Raw genomic sequence first — 16439 nt, 5'->3', positions numbered from 1 at the left:
GTAATACCCCAAAGGTTTGCTGAAAATCAAAAGGATGCAAGTTCTCCCTGCAGTGCTCAATTCTATGCTGGAACATAGTAAGTGTTAATTAAATATTTCTTGGGTGAATCAATGCTCCTTATCCTCAAGCCAAAATAGTATAAGATTCATGATTATTTAAGCTCACCTAATCCTTGGCCAGTAATTAGAACATATTTAATATCTTCATGAGATAAATCTTATCTATATCAATAGGAAGAGACCTATAGGCTTAGCATCAAAATAAGTTATTCCAGTTTTAAATAAACAAGTAATTCAATAGAATATATACTATAGGAAGGTAAACATTTCAGGAAACATGAAAAAAAAGAGATTTTGAAATTTCTATTCTTTTCTCCACATTTATGTCCATTTTCATGAAAATACTATCTACTGGCAAATGTAGGACAGAAAATTGACAGTATTTTTTGCTTATCTAATGATATTTTGTAAGTCAAATCATTATGCTGTGCACCCTAAAATTATACAGTTCTTTATATCACTTATATCTCAATAAATTGGAAAAGAAATAAAATATCCAAAATATGCAAAAAAGAGATATTTTGAATCAATTATAAATGATCTATTTAGATGTACACTTATTTTGTACTACAGATAGAATGTAATAAAGAAACTGAAGACAGATCAGAGTGTACCACACATACCTTGAATTGAAAGAATGTAATTTTTCTGTGCTTTTCCCTCCATATTTGATGCAATGCATGTATAGTTTCCACTGTCTGAATGCTGGGACCGGGCAATTTGGAGTTTGCTACCTCCCGACAAAATATGAACTTCAAGTGAGTCAGAATTTTCTAGAGGTAGAAACAAAGCCAAACAAAACATAAAAAAGCTTTTATTTTAACATCTCTACAAGTCACTGTAAAAATGTCTTTATGTGACAAATGTATTTTTTTAAGTTTTCCCCTTGTACTTTGATCCTTTCATTACTATTTATTCTACTTCCTTATAAAAGAAGAAATTAATAAAATTTTCTCTCCAGTAAAATGGAAAGGAGAAAAATCTCTGTAAGATGAAGAATCCTTTTGTAGGGCTTCCCTGGTGGCGCAGTGGTTAAGAATCCGCCTGCCAATGCAGGGGACACGGGTTTAAGCCCTGGTCCGGGAAGATCCCACAGGCCGCGGAGCAACTAAACCCGTGAGCCACAACTACTGAGCCTGCTCTCTAGAGCCCGTGAGCTACACCTACTGAAGCCCGCGCACCTAGAGCCTGTGCTCCGCAACAAGAGAAGCCAGCACACTGAGAAACCCGCGCACCGCAAGAAAGAGTAGCCCCCGCTAGCCGCAACTAGAGAAAGCCCACGTGCAGCAACAAAGATCCAACGCAGCCAAAAATAAAAATAAATTAAAAGAAAAGGAATCCTTTTGTAAGTTTATATTACAGTACATTAGGCTTTATGAACTAAACACAGCTATGTGCGTAATACTGAAAATGTGCTAGTTTATTAACCTAGTGAGTCAAGAGCAAAAGAAAACAATCATTAAAAAAATGCACAGCTACATTACCTATGGGTTTGTGGTTCTTTAACCATGCTATCATGGGAGGTGGGATTCCAGTGGCATCACATGTTAAAGTCACAGGATTGCTGATTGCCTCCACAATGACTTCTTTTTCAGGCCCTTCAATACTGGGTGGCACTGTAAAAAGACAGAAGAAAATCATGTGTCCTCATTAAGTTAATTCAGGATACTTTCTGGTATTTGCATATCTGGGGGAAAAAGACTTATATTAGAGGCAGATGCTCACCATATACATTGAGGTGGAAATTTTTATCATCCCGTCCTGCTACATTTATAGCTCTACATACATACTGGCCTGTGTCAGATACCTAAAAGAAAAAGATACTATTGTATGTGCTCCATTAAGTTATAGATGACCAATCACACCGTTCGAGTGTAGATTAAATCATCAGTCATCTTTATGCTTAAATGCCCCAGTCCTAATTGCCTTCTACAATCCTGCTTTTTTTTAAATGAAAAATGAGGATAACGGCATTGATGATGTTATTTTTTTTAATGAAAATAATTTTTCACTGTAGTAAGGGGAATATGCAACTTCCAATTCTCCCTTCCATAATCCCGCCAAGGAGTCATGACACACAAACAAGAATAAAAGATGCACCTCAGCTTTCGTGATGTGCAGCATTTGTCCATCGGCCAAAATCTCCAGCTGAGTAGACTCTGTTAGCATCCGCCCATTCTTATACCAGGTGATGACTGGAGGTGGGACAGCATTCGATTCACACTCCAATGACACTGAGGTGCCCTCTCTTACATTAACTACAGAAAGAGATTCGCTGCCATGATCTTTAATGCTTGGGGGCACTGAAGGAAGAAAATAAGAACAGAGGATTTTTTTTTTTTTCATAGAATGCTCAGATAGAAAATATCTAATACCAGTTTAAAAATGAAAAAATCTTATGAAAAAAGTAGAAGCAAACCGTAAACAGTCAGGGAAACTTTTTTCTTGCTTTCACCAGCTTGGTTGATGGCTATACAAGTGTATTCACCACCATCAGATACCTTGGCCCGGATAATTTGTAAAGTTCGACCACCTGTGGGCAAATATAATGCAAACTGAAGTTTGGTACAGAGGTTGTTGTAATAACTACCTTATCAATAAGATAAATAGCAAAATATATCCTTTCCCTTAGAGGAAAATCTAAGCATAGATAGAAGCATTTCATATATAAAATGAAAGAATTTAATCAGTTTCCTTTGATCCTTTCATTACTATTTATTCTACTTCCTTATAAAAGAAGAAATTAATAAAATTTTCTCTCCAATAACCAAACATGGATAATAGAACTGTTTCATATACATTCTAGTAAGCAAACCATAATTGTACTATAGTCAGTATATGTCAACAAGTATTTCTGGGTTTAAATCTCCCACGGTGCAGAAGTGGCTGTCTGTCTGTTAGTCTATATACTGATATTAATCTATCTTCAAGGAGCTTTAGGATCGATCGAAAACAACCAGTGATTTTATCCAATGAAAGCACTATTTGCTAGTCTATCACCCCCAAGTAATTGCTAAGCAGTTCTGTTCCTAAATTTCATAATTTCTTGAAGTAGACCTTGTTACTGTACATTCCCACTGAAATCATAAAGTCTTTACAGTCTTATCCTAATGGCCCCAAATGGCTGAAGAGAGGCATTTAATGTGACCAAATAAATGCAGCAAGACAAAAGTTTGGAAAGAGACTAAGTTGAAATGCCATTTGTATTAAATAAAGAAAAATGAGAAAGTGTTGCCCACTTCATAAAGAGTTCTAAGTTCCTTACCGGGCACAATGAGAGCATTTGTGTTTAGCTTGATAGGCTGTTCATTCTTGAGCCAGCTGAGATCAGGAGGTGGAAAGCCAGAGACCTCACAGGTCAAAGAGATGAAATTGTTCACCACAACAGTGAGATTTTCAGGGTTAGGACCAATGACACTTGGAGGAACTATAAGAGTAAATATATTAAAAGTGAAATATATTGGTATTAATAGTAAACATATTAAATGTGAAAAGTGATATTATCAGTAATACATATTCCAATTTATTAATATAATCCCAACTACTGTACTCTGCTAAAACACTGAGTTAATGATACTGTTAATTAGTTACCTTTCTTCTTAGAATTCCCTAATGCCTTCATCAAACTCATGTCCATCAGTTTTGTTTTTCCCAACTGAAACAGAATACTAGAATTTTCAGACAGAATTATTCTGCATTTTATTTGTAAAATGTAGTTGCCAGTTCCTGAGATGGTTTTGTCAATGTACACAGACCTCATACTGCTTTTTATTAAATACCTGTGAATATTCTTGTTTTTAATATTATATCCTTAAAGTTTTTATTTCCTTGCTTATAGAAATAATAGAGTAGACTTGTTATTTTAGGGTCTCTATCAATAAATTATACAGGTTATTTCAACAATGTAAATCACTGACTTTCAAGATAAGCAGAAGATTTAAGAAATAAGCAATACAATGGCTTATTGTTCAAAACCAAAAAAGAATTCCAAAAGCAGAAGCAGTACAGAGAAAAAGTAGAGTAAAAATGCATAAGATTAGTAATGCAATGCCAATTATGCATGTTAAAACACACGCAGATGGAATAATAGATTTTTTACAAGAACACATGCACGTGGAAGGAATAACATCATACATATTTGAATGGTTTCTATGTGGGGGGTGGGAATAGGAGCGGGGAATGAGCATAAAAATGAGTGAATACATTAATGAATGAATACATTAATAAATAAAGGCAGAGGTGGGTTTTGCTCAGGCCAATGAAGATAGTAAGACATGAAATAAAGAACACAACTAATGTAACACTCTATTATTATATTATACTCTCTCTCTATTATACTCTCTATGTTATATTATACTTTTTTATATTAAGACTGAGGTCTTAAAACAGCATCAAAAACAAAAGCAAAAGATCAAAAGGCAAAATTGCTTTTTAAATTTTTTTAAATTTATACATGTTTTTTTATCCACCAATTTTCATATTCATTCATCTACTCATTTATCAAATATTTATTAAATACCTACTGTATTTCAGATGTGCTAAGTGCTGATACAGTATGAAAAATATAATAGATAATATCTATAAAGAATAATTTGGTGATAGTGGCAGACATTGAACAAAAAATAACAGCTAACATTTTTTTGAGTGGTTATGCTGTGCCAGGCACTGAACTAAACACTTCATGTATACCATTGGAGACTCAGAAACCTTATGTGTTAGATACAGTTCTTATCCTCTTATTTATTATAGATGAGCAAGCTGAGACAGAGAGAGGTTAGCATCTTGCCTAAGGTTTCACAGTTAGATACTGGAAGAAACTGGAAGACTGCTGTCTGGCTCTAGAGCCCTGTTCTTAGCCACTGTCTGATACTGCCTAGTAATTACAAGTGTGATGAGTGAGTGTCAATCAGAAGAGTAGGGTGACAACAGGGACATAACCTAGTTTGGGGATCAGGAGGAAGAAGTGACATTTAAAAAGATGCTGAAGTATGACCAGGAATAAGCTAGCAGAAGACAGATAATGGACGGGTCTTTCAGAAAGAAGGCATGGCACATACAAAGGCGCAAATGGGGAAAAGAACATGGCACCAGAAGGCTGACATGACCAGAGTCTGAAGAGCAAGGCTGCTGGGGAGTAAGGTGGAGAAGGCAAAGATTAAGGGACTAAATAGTATAAAATCCTAGAGGGTCTTCTGGGCATCATTAGAATGCTGAAATAACAGCCTAAGGAGAGGAAAGCAGAGGAGTGGTTTACTCAAAAATTAGCTTAAAAGTTATCAATCTGGCCACAGTGGAGGGAACTGGTGAGAAGGCTAGAAGGGACTCAGAAAGACCAGTTAGGAGACTATTGCTGTAATGAGTGCAGAATATGATAGTGCTATGACTAGGATGGTGTCAGAAAGGACAGAAAAGTGAGTAGATCCAGAATATTATGTAGGTAGAATATTTAGGATTCAATGCTTTGGGGGTGAGGTTTAAGGAGGAGGAGGAATCCAGGATGACATTCATTTTACTGGCTCAAACAATGCGAAGATGGTGATTCCGTTTACTGAGACAGAGATCCCTGGAGGAGGAACACATTTCTGGGAAAAGGTAATGAGCTCAGTTATATACACATGGTCTTAGAGTGACTATTAGGCATTTGTGTCAGTAAGAAGTACATATTTGAACAGAAGCGTCTAGAGTTCCTGAGGCAGCCCTGGCTGAAAATAAAAATTTGCAAACTATTTTGCACATAGATGGTATCTGAAATTTGGGAATTCGTGAGATCACGTAAGAAAAGAGTGGGAAGAATAAAGTCTAGCGCTTGGAAAACGAAAGTGTAATAGTCAAGTAGAGAAGGAGGAACTAGCAAAGACAACTGGGAATGCGAGACCGGAAAGGCAAGATTATCAATAAGGGGTGTGGGCATCACAAAAGCCAAAGGAAGTGAATTTTTGAAAAAGTCAAATGTTCAAGGATGTTGAATGCTCAGAAGAAAGAAAGATAAAGCCTGAAAATGCCTGTTGGACTTCTGATATCATTTCATGAATTCAGTGAGCAGTTTCATTGGAGTTGGTGTGAAATCCGATGAGCAATGGTGGGAGGAGTGAGGAAAAGGAGACAGTAAATATATACGGCTATTAGAGAAGGTTGCCTTGAAATGGGGCAAAAGAGAAGGAGGCCTCTGAAGAGAAATACTAGGTCTAAGGGAGAGTTGTTTTGGGTTTTTTTTGTTTGTGTTTTTGGTTTTTGGTGTTTTTTTAAGAGGCAAGAGATGAGTAAATTTAAATGCTCTTGGGAAGGAGCCAGTAAAAGTGTGAATTTCAATACTGGAGAGGAAGAGAGGAGATTGTGAGATTTTTGACCAGGCGGTCGCCAGGGATGTAGAGTCAAGTCAGTCTTTAGAAGGTAGAGGAATGCTCCCATCTTGTGTTGTAACGGAAGGAAGAAATGGCAGCATCACATGCAGCTAATATTCTCATTTTGATGGTAGGAATTTGAAGTGGTTTCAGCCATATGCCTTCTCTTTTCCCTGTAAAACAGGAGGTAAGGGCACTGACTGAGCGAAGGTGAGAGGCGACTGTGATTGAATGTTTGCGTCCCCCCCAAATTCATACACTAAAGCCCTCTCAGTGTGGTTGTATTTGAAGATGGGGCCTTTAAGGAAGTAACGAAAGATAAATGTGGTCATAAAGATGGGGCACTCATCCTATAGGATTATTGTCTTTATAAAAAGAGACACCTGAGAGCTTCCTTGCTTTCTCTGTCCATGCGTGCTCAGTGGAAAGGCCTTGTGAGGACAAAGTGGCCATCTGCAAGCGAGAAAGAGCCTTCACCAGAAATTGAACCCTGCTGGGACCTTATCTTGGACTTTCCAGCCTCCGGAATGGTGAGAAAATAAACTCCTATTGTTTAAGCCATGCAGTCTCTGGTATTTTGTTAATGGCTGCCTGAGCTAAGACAGGGGCCATCTGACATTCAAGAAGGTATGAGTCACTGTGGAGTAGAGCCATGAAGAGGCAGTATAAAGGGCTCATTTCAAGCAGTATCTATGAATTTATAATAACACCAATATTCCTGACACCAGGAGTTCCTCTAGCCATAGTTAGCTACCTAGGTGCAGGTATGGAATTCAGTGAGAGGTAAGACAGAAAAGCAGCTAAGTTTAAAGCCTCTGGAATCAGACTACCTAAGCTAAAATCCTGGTTCTGTATTTGCCAGCTGTGTAACTTTGGGTGTGTTACTTAGTCTCACTGAGCCTCAGCTTTTTTATCTGTAAAAGAGGTATAAAATAGTACCAACCACCTGGGGTTATTGAGATAATTAAGTAAAATAACATATATAAAACACCTGGCACAGCACCTGGTAGGTATCAAGCAGTCAGTGTGTTGTGTTGTTACATGCAGAGTTGAGCCTTTATTAAGCAACAGTGCTGAGAAGGCATGGGCTAAGAGAAGAGATTGATATGCTGGTCCATGAAAGTTAAACTGGATGTGAAGGAAAGTAAAGACACAGAGGGTCGAAAAAAACCTGGGAGGTCAACAGACTGAAGGTTAGAGTCCAAAAGAAGCAAGCGATATTGTACAGGGAGATAGCAAATGGTATGGTTTTAAGTGAAAACAATTTAAACTGTTTCTCTCCCACATGAAATTTCCAATTTTTAAGCATGGGTTCCTGACTGCAGGCAGGAGCTCAAGACACTGTTAACCGGTAAAAGAGGAAACCCCCCCTCCTGAACTCCAATTCTCAATAGTAAACACGAGTGGCTTCTGCCTCTCAAGTCAGGCAAGGCTCCTACTTCAGTTGTTTTTCCTATGCATTACAAAGAGGAAATGGATATGAAGGAAATATAATAAAGGAACAACAAATATTTATTTAGCAACTACCATGACTTTAGACAAGGTTTAGGAAAACCAAGGTCCATAAGAGATGACCATTTGCCTACAGCATTTATAATAAAGTTATGGGATAGAGGTGAAGATACAGATGTATAAAGATAAAAAGGTAGAATATGTAACTGCTAAAACTGGGGTATTTACAAGAGGCTTTTGACCACATAAAGGAGGAAAAATTAATTCTGCCTTGGGGAATCAGGAAAAATGATCAACATTTTTATTTTTCAACATTTATCCTACTGTACTTTACAGATTAGAATACAAATTAGATTACAGATTACTTTAGATTACTTAGATAGTATACTTTCACAATGATTATATTTGCTTAATTTATTCTTCCGGGGAATTCATAACACATTTCTTCTATTTTGGTCAGATTTACTCAAAAAAAACTTGCTAAGCACTGGGAATAAAAAAAGGTAAGAGTGCTTCAAATATCTGTTACAGAAACACCAAACATTGCTAGACATCAATACTCCCTATGTATCGCACCAAAAAAAGAATATCCATTATGCTAAATAAGTCTTTTGAAGGAAGAAATTTTTCAGTAATGTTAAATTTCAGCTATTTCCAAAATGAGCTAGAATTTTGCATATGAATCACATGTTTAAAGAAAATCTTTTATAATAATTGTTCAGCATTTCCAATTTAATATTCTGGAAGCAGCTGTGCATGATGAAAATAAAACTAATTATTTATGGCTGACACCTAATTGCTTTTTTAGCAAAAAGTTAGTATTTATGGAGTGTCTAGCATTTATTGAGAACTTAGAATCTAATAAATAAATTAGGTGTACTGATGGTTTTCAGGAATTATTTAACTCTATAAAGTTACTTTTTCTTCTTCAGGAAGTATATTACATACCAGAGGGTGTAACTCAACATGAATTCTACAATTGAGGACAGAAACTGGTTCCAACCAGGCCCAGTGGGTAAATTTTTATGGGTAGAAGAGCTATATTTGGTTCTAACTTCATATAAACTTGTAATCTTTGGGATTTCAAATTGTGATTTTTTTCTTTTTTTACTTTCAAATATGTAGGAGTAACTATTTTTTCTTAAGGGACTGAAATAATATAAAAACAGACTCCCTAAAAGATTTGTACTTTATAAATCGCACAAGCTGTGGTAGAAAGAAAGAAGGGGAAAGGCTGAATGAATGCAGGCTCCACACATTATTCAAGTTAAAAAATGCAAAATAAGCATACATAATCTAGAATACAGTTTTCCTGCTTTTTCAAGCATACTCTAACAGATGTTTTTGGAACTGAGCTCTTACCATGAACATTGAGGTTAAAATATTTTTTGGCACTTCCAGCTGTGTTCTCAGCAATACACACATACCTGCCGATATCTGTTATTTGAGTGTTTAGAATCTAAGGAAAAAAATGAACAAATTCCAACTGAAATTTTTTTATAAAGCAACTTGTCAATTTTTGAGAATAAACAATACATACTCTTTCTAGCTAATACCGGATAAGCATAGGAAAAAAATTTTGCACATAATAGTGCTGATGCTGGTTTTTATTAGTCAGGTCAATCAAATAAATATTTATAAAGATTCCTAATCAGAAAAGGCAAATTTATACATACTTGTATACTGGCTACGAAAAGTCCCAAATCATTCTCCCACTTTCCTATCTACATCCCTGGCGGTGTGACTGTGAAGCTTCTCCCATCAGGGAGTGGAGTAAAGATGGAGAATTTGTGTTGGCCTTGTGACCGGCTTTTATCAATAGAGTGTGATGGATGTGACAGTCTTCCATTTCAAACCTAGACCATGTGCACCCTGCCACCACTATGTGAGGAAACCAGGACTAACCTGCTGGAGGGCGAGAGATCATGTGGGAAGAGTCAGCCTCATTATTGCAGCTGAGGTCCCAGATATGTATAAGAGCCCAGCCAAGATCAGCAGAGCCACGGATTCAATCCACAGCATGCAGACACTCGAGTAAGCCTTGCCGAGACCAGAAGAATCACCCAGCCAACCAGAAAGCTTGTGAGCTAAATAAATGCTTATTGTTTTAAGTTGTTTGGAATGGTTTGTTTTATGTAGCAAGAGTTAGTTAATATAGCAGTTATATTTTCTTTTTTTATTATACAGAAATTTCTGTCCATCTATATATCTTTTGGCTCTAGCCAACAGAAATATTTAAGTATTTAGCTAGAGGTTGTATGAGCATCAAAAAGAAATAGTCATGGTGTTCAGAAGATACTTTGAGAATTAAAGGTTATTTACAAGCAGTGAAACTCCTACTTTTTTTTTTTTTTTTTTTAAATAAAGAACTCCATGGGATAGGTCCTGTGTTGGATACACTGATGCTTAGATTCTTGGGCCTATACAACATCATTAATATGTTTGGGAAATAATTTCTTAAGTTGTATCCTAACAAAAGAGTTGGTGTTATTTTTACAAGTGCCTATCTTCCTTTTAAAACCCTTGAAAAGAAAAATATAGACATGCCCATTAGTGAACAACAACTCAGGATATTTATGTGGTTTCCATTATTCTTTATCATCAATTCTTTGCCAATAGAGGACAAATTTTAATCTATAGGGAATCTTAAACCATCTAGAATTTAATCGTCAGAAATCTGCAATGGAAAGAATTGTAATAATTCGGTTTTTATCACAGAGGCCATATTGTAGTAAATTTAGGGTGTGTGTGTGTGTGTGTGTGTGTGTGTGTGTGTGTGTGTGTGTGTGTGTGTGTGGTGTGCTGAACGTACAGATAACCTCTGGAAGAATTCACACAAAACTGTTAATGGTGGTTACCTCTGATAGTGAGAAAAGAATGAGTAAGAAGAATTTTATTTTATATATCCTTTTTATGATTAGTTATTTTTGCCAATATTTATAAACCAAGACAAATTATTTTTAAAAGCAAAAAGACAATTATTATAAAATACAAAGTCAAATAGCTATTTTTAATTAGATTTTTTTACTTTTACCTGCAGAATTCTTCCATTAGATAGAAATTTATGATGCTCATCTTCTAGCAAGAACTGCCCATCTCTTTGCCAGGAATTTCTCGGTGTGGGGCTGCCACTGGATAAACACTCCACCAGCATGCTCTTGTTCACCAGCACGGTGACCTCTTCAGGCAGATCACTGTCTGCTCCCTGGATAACTGGCGGCACTAATAAGTGATTGTAACAGAGAGATAATGACAGGAAACAAGGTCTTTTCTAAATTATTCTAGTTTTCTGACAATTTTTAAAAGTTTGGGATAATAGAGGGACAAAAGTTGAAGAGGAATCCATGATTCTGAAGTAACACTTTACACTAATAAATTAGGGGGGGTGATAAATCTATGTGAATTTGGGTTTATTCTCTTCCCTTTCTTTACCTATCCTGGACTAACCCCTCCCATAGTTCCTTCGCATTTAGGTTAATCCCAATTCTTCCCCAATACAGCTTGTCTAGTTTCTCTCTCAGCCCCTTCCACGGGCCCTCTGGGTTTGCAAGCACACACGCAAGTGATCTGCACAAATTAACAGTTAAGTCTACTTGGTCATCTAGACAAGCCAGGTAAATCTTTAAAGTGTATTTGAAATGTACAGGTTTGGTCTCATTTGCAAGGGAATTGTCTGGGCTACTCAAACTGTGTTTCCCCAGCCTCGGTATCAGTGGTATCACGATAAGCATCACCTGGGAGCGTGGCTAGAAATGCAGATTTGGGGGGTCTGACTGAGCCTTCTTTAGTTGGCATCCCTAGGAGAGCCAAAGAAGTTTGTGTTTTAACAAGCTCTCCACGTGATCCTTATGCATGCTAGAGTTTGGGAAGCCATGCTCTAGATCTTTCTACATATATTCATTCTCATTTAAAACAATAATATAGAATCAATCTAGGTTCATGCCCACCTGATGTTAGACTAGTCAGTTATGAAAAAACACATACTATCTGTAGAATTTTTTAAAAAATGGAAATGTTAAACCAGGAATGCATGTGTTGGCTGCTCTTGTAAATGTAGAAATTCATTTTCAAAACGAATAATCACTTTGTTTTGTTTTGAAAGCTTAGGTATTTTGTTTTACTCTCTTAAAATGTGCCATATCTTTATCAATCAGTAAAGAATATATGTTTAATGCAGATGTCTTCTTGTAGTATTTGGGTCTCTCCAAAACTAAATTGAAAGTCTGTAAGGCAAATAATCAAGGTTACAAGGCCCCATAATAAAATTTCAGTGTTATTTTCAATGCAAACTTTCACAGTCAGAATTATATGATTTTTTGCTGTACTTTAGATAACATAGAACATATAGGTTGAACTGCAGATTAGTAAATAATAAACTTGAATTTCAGATTAAATGAGGCTATCAGTACCTCCACACCATGAAAACTGATCAAATGAAATGTTGGTACATAAAGATTCAATGTTTTCTTGAAAGATTTCAATGTTTCTGGAGCTGAATCATTAGGAGCTACCAGGAGATACACTACAGGCCCAAGGTCTGACCTGTAGAGGCCTCCACCGAAGCTCTTTGCTCTGACCTGCCCTCCAGCTGGATTACACCTCTCAGAATTGTTCTTAGTGGCACTTAGGAGGTAAGCATCAAACACTGTGAAGTATTCCTAATTTAGACAGACTTTGTGGGCTCTTTTTTTTTGCTTTGTTCGTACTTCTCTAAACTCATCTCCAACATGCTTTCCAACTTCCTCCTAATTAAAAATAACAGACTGAAGACATGAACATCTCCCTTTGACAATCAATCCCTAAATTCCATTTCAATTTAACCAAATTCCAGTTCTTCCCAGCCTATAATATCTTGCTACTTTATCAGATCCTTCCACTCAGTCCTAAACTAAATTCCTTCCAAACTTAGGTCAAATTAAGCCAGGTGGTCTAAGATATTCCTTCACTGCTCTTGATGATGTTAGCACTAATTTTAATTGTCTTCTTATCACTACCTTGTAGACTTTAAAATCTATGTTGATGACCCATCCCACCCTAGTTTCTCCTCTACCCCACTTCAGCCAGCCACAGACTGTCATACCTTGGACCATTCAACATAAACACTTCTGCCCTTTGCAAGTTCATAAGCTCCTTGAAGAAGGTCTGATGTCTACGGTATTCACTGCTGTATCCTCAGTGCCTGGCATAGTACCTGGCACACAGTAAGCGATCAATAGATATTTGTCAAATAAATGAATTTTGAATTCTTGGGTTTTCTCTATTTCACGTCTTTTCAGGCTTCCTTCATAAGCTGGCTTTTTGTTTGCGCTGAAAACTCTAGCCCTTCCACTCCTCCCCCTTCCAATCAATCTATCAGCCTTCCTGCAAGCTCATTTTTCTTCTTCTTCTGCCTAGGTCTCAGAGTGGGTCATTTCAGCGATGCTCTGTCTCACTGCACATGCTATGTCCCTTACCCTCCAGTGCTTCCACAAAGTGTACCTTTGTTACCTTGTGGCACTGCCTCCATGGCTCCCCTCTCCCCACCCTTAGGTCACATCATCTGTTTTTTCTACCTCTGATCCCGGGTTAATGAGGGTGGGTGCAGAAAGCTATGACTAAGCCAAATAGCTCCAACTTCAGTGTTTGACTATCACACCCCCCATAGTGGCAATCTCTAAGGTTCTCTGTTTTCCACAGGCCCAAATACCAGCCCTGCCACTGTCTTTCTTGTTCTCATACTTAAGGAAAGGATTCAATACATTTGATATACATTCCCACATATCCCTTCTTACCATTCCAAGGTATGGCAATTCACTACCATGAAAGGCTAGTTGACCCCTCTCGGTTTCTTGATTGCATTTTTCCCCTGTTCTAGAACTTGCTCCATCAATCCTTGCCCCCTCCTCCCATCAACACACATACTTGAAACTTTAACTGGTCTCTTTCTGTTGGATCATTTTCCTTGGTCTACAAGCAAGTTCAAATCTCTCTTAAATATGTTTTTTCAAAGAAGCTCTCTTCCTAAAACTCTATTTCACCTCTTCCTGCCTCTTCAAAATGTCTTAAGAGTACTCTACATTTGTTTCCTTTTCTTTCTGATTATTTGCTCGATATTTATCTTTTTGTTCTGTGGCTTTGTATCACACCATACTATACATAAATTGATCTTCGGAATTTCACTAATGATTTCTTAGTTTCAAATGGCCTTTCCCCCCCAGTTTTTATTTTCTTAAACTTACTTTAGCATTCCATACTAAACCCACTTCTTGATAACCTTTTCTATGCCTTGAATAGGTGATATGGTAGTTTACTACTTTTCATTAACTCCTCAGATTGTTTCTCCTCTATTTTCTTTTTCCTGTCTCCTACTTGTAAATGATCCCACAATGATCTTTTTTTTTTTTTTAATCTTCTCCTAAGCTATCTATAACCCTTTCTGTTGGAAAGCTCACCTTTGAATATCACCTGTTTGTGGATAACTCTCAACTCTATATTCTTAGTTCAATTCTCTCTCCTGTAGTTGTAGTTCCATATTTCCAATGTCTCATTCAACATCTTCCTAAGTATATTGGTATCATTCCAAATTCAATACGTCCAAAACAAAATTGACTTCCTTCTTCCCAAGTTATGTTGTTTTCCCAAATCTTCTATTTTTATTGCCCTTGCTATAATTTTCTTAATCACCCAGGATAAAAATCTCAGTGTCATCTGATCCTCTCAGATAAGTGCCTAATGCTTCATATCACTTAATCACTTCCTCTGTAAAACCTTTCATACCAACTGCTTCCTATACATTCCTACTGCTACTTCTCTAGCTCAGCTCCTTCTCATGGAAGCATCTATTTGTTCCTGCTTCTAGTAGCATCACCTTTCTTTGCCCTTAAAGGTGCAATACTTCTTCTACTCTCAGTCCCTGCATTCATAATATGACTTTGATCCAAGGGTGGACATATGTATTACACCTTAACAAATAGGCCTCTTGGCCTCTGTAATTGGTTCAGAAATGGATATGTGAGTCATGCTTGGCCAGTTAAAGCCACGGAAATCCAATTCTGGGACTTCAGTTGTAAATACTGGATAAGAAGAGCTTTCCCTTTGGATGTGAAATTAAGAAGATGTAAAATTATAGAGTTTCCGGGGGCCCACTTGCTATCCAAAGGGACTCCCCACCTGAGAGTGATGCTAACAGAGAAAAACAAAGCCAAGAGAAAGAGAAAGGTAAAGTTTGGTGGACCTCTTTTGAGCCAAAGAAGTCAGATGTGACTTCAGTCCCAGCTCTACTCTGGGACTTTTCAGGCTCATGAATCAGATTCTCTCTCTCTCTCCCTTTTTTTTTTTTTTAAGCTAATTTGTTATTTGATACTTCAGGAGTCCTAACTAATGTACTTTCAATTTGTATAAGACAGCTCCCTGGGAATGCTATCAGTTTCTGATTAACTTTATGTCTCTAAAATGCTTAGCACAACATCATGCAAACATTAGTTCCTCAAAAAACTTTTGCGTGGAAGAATGCATAATAAACAAAAAAACGAACGAAAAACTCACAGAGTACACGGACATCATACTGAAGGGAATCTTCTCCAGCCTCATTCACAGCCACACACATATATCTCCCAGCATCTTCCACTTTAGCCCGGGGAATCTGTAACACTCGCCCTCCTGAAAATATATCCCAATACATATTTTTACTTCTCTAAATCTTAGAGTGAAAGTGATCATAAACAGAGATATAATTTTTCAGGTCTAATGACTTCTTTACATTTCCTTTTAAGGCTCTTGCTTCATCCAGTGTTTCAGTGTTAATCCCACATACCACATTTAGGACAAACACTGCATTATTGAAAAGTGACCCAGCATATGAATGAGACCTCCTGAGAACTAAATAGCTTGTATAGAGCAAGGGAGGAATGTTGCTCCATGTCCCTCTCACATTCCATGTGGAATGTTGCTATGTGGTGACTTCTTGCTTTTACAGTTTTGAACACATGTAAAAGAAGTTTACACTGTTGGAGGCAAGTACTGATTTGAGAAAATAATAGCCAAGGACATAAAAGGTACAAAGTATACCTTTATACATATGATCTTGAAAGAATAACTGTGTGTTTTTAAACTTTTCATGTTGATGTAATATCAAATTTAGAGAAAAGTCGCAATAATTATATTAAAAATTTTACCTGTGTTTATCAATAATTTGTATTTCAATCCAATTGTTTGATTTGTCATAAAAATGTACATATTAACTCTATTTATATATATAAATGAGTAATACTCTCAAATGATTCAGAAAAAGACTGAGAGTATATTGGAGACATGATGCCCCTTCACCCCTAAATATTCATAAATATGTATTTCATTAAAACAAGGTATAATGATCAAAATCAGAAAATGTAAAATCTGTGAAAAAAGTACTATTGAACCATAGTCCATATTCAAATTTCACTATTATTACAATACTGTCTTTAATAGCTATTTTTCCCTAAGCCCAGATCCAATTTAGGATCACATGTAGTTGTCATTTCTATCTAGTCTCTTTTCTTTTTTTGCCAAGATATTTTTTTATTTAATTGAGATGAAATTTACATACATTGGAAGGCACTGGGCTTTAAG

The 16439-nt window shown here is 36.7% G+C and overlaps 1 protein-coding gene across 1 annotated transcript in view; it reads right to left on the bottom strand.

Moving 5' to 3' along the window:
• Positions 1-16439, bottom strand: part of HMCN1 (hemicentin 1) — a 503492-nt gene that overhangs the window by 129287 nt on the left and 357766 nt on the right. The window contains exons 55-63 of the mRNA XM_024751100.1: positions 15378-15491; positions 10888-11075; positions 9216-9312; positions 3326-3487; positions 2480-2593; positions 2161-2363; positions 1786-1867; positions 1545-1676; positions 684-833 (exon numbers count right to left, since the gene is read on the bottom strand). Of these exons, the coding sequence (XP_024606868.1) occupies positions 684-833; positions 1545-1676; positions 1786-1867; positions 2161-2363; positions 2480-2593; positions 3326-3487; positions 9216-9312; positions 10888-11075; positions 15378-15491 (1242 nt within the window). The remainder of the gene's footprint in view (positions 1-683; positions 834-1544; positions 1677-1785; positions 1868-2160; positions 2364-2479; positions 2594-3325; positions 3488-9215; positions 9313-10887; positions 11076-15377; positions 15492-16439) is intronic.

This window comes from Neophocaena asiaeorientalis, unplaced genomic scaffold, assembly GCF_003031525.2.
Source record: "Neophocaena asiaeorientalis asiaeorientalis breed wild unplaced genomic scaffold, Neophocaena_asiaeorientalis_V1.1 scaffold67, whole genome shotgun sequence".
NCBI classification, from domain to species: domain Eukaryota; kingdom Metazoa; phylum Chordata; class Mammalia; order Artiodactyla; family Phocoenidae; genus Neophocaena; species Neophocaena asiaeorientalis.
Note: the sequence above shows the minus strand (reverse complement) of the source record. Positions and strands in the feature narration are given on the sequence as shown.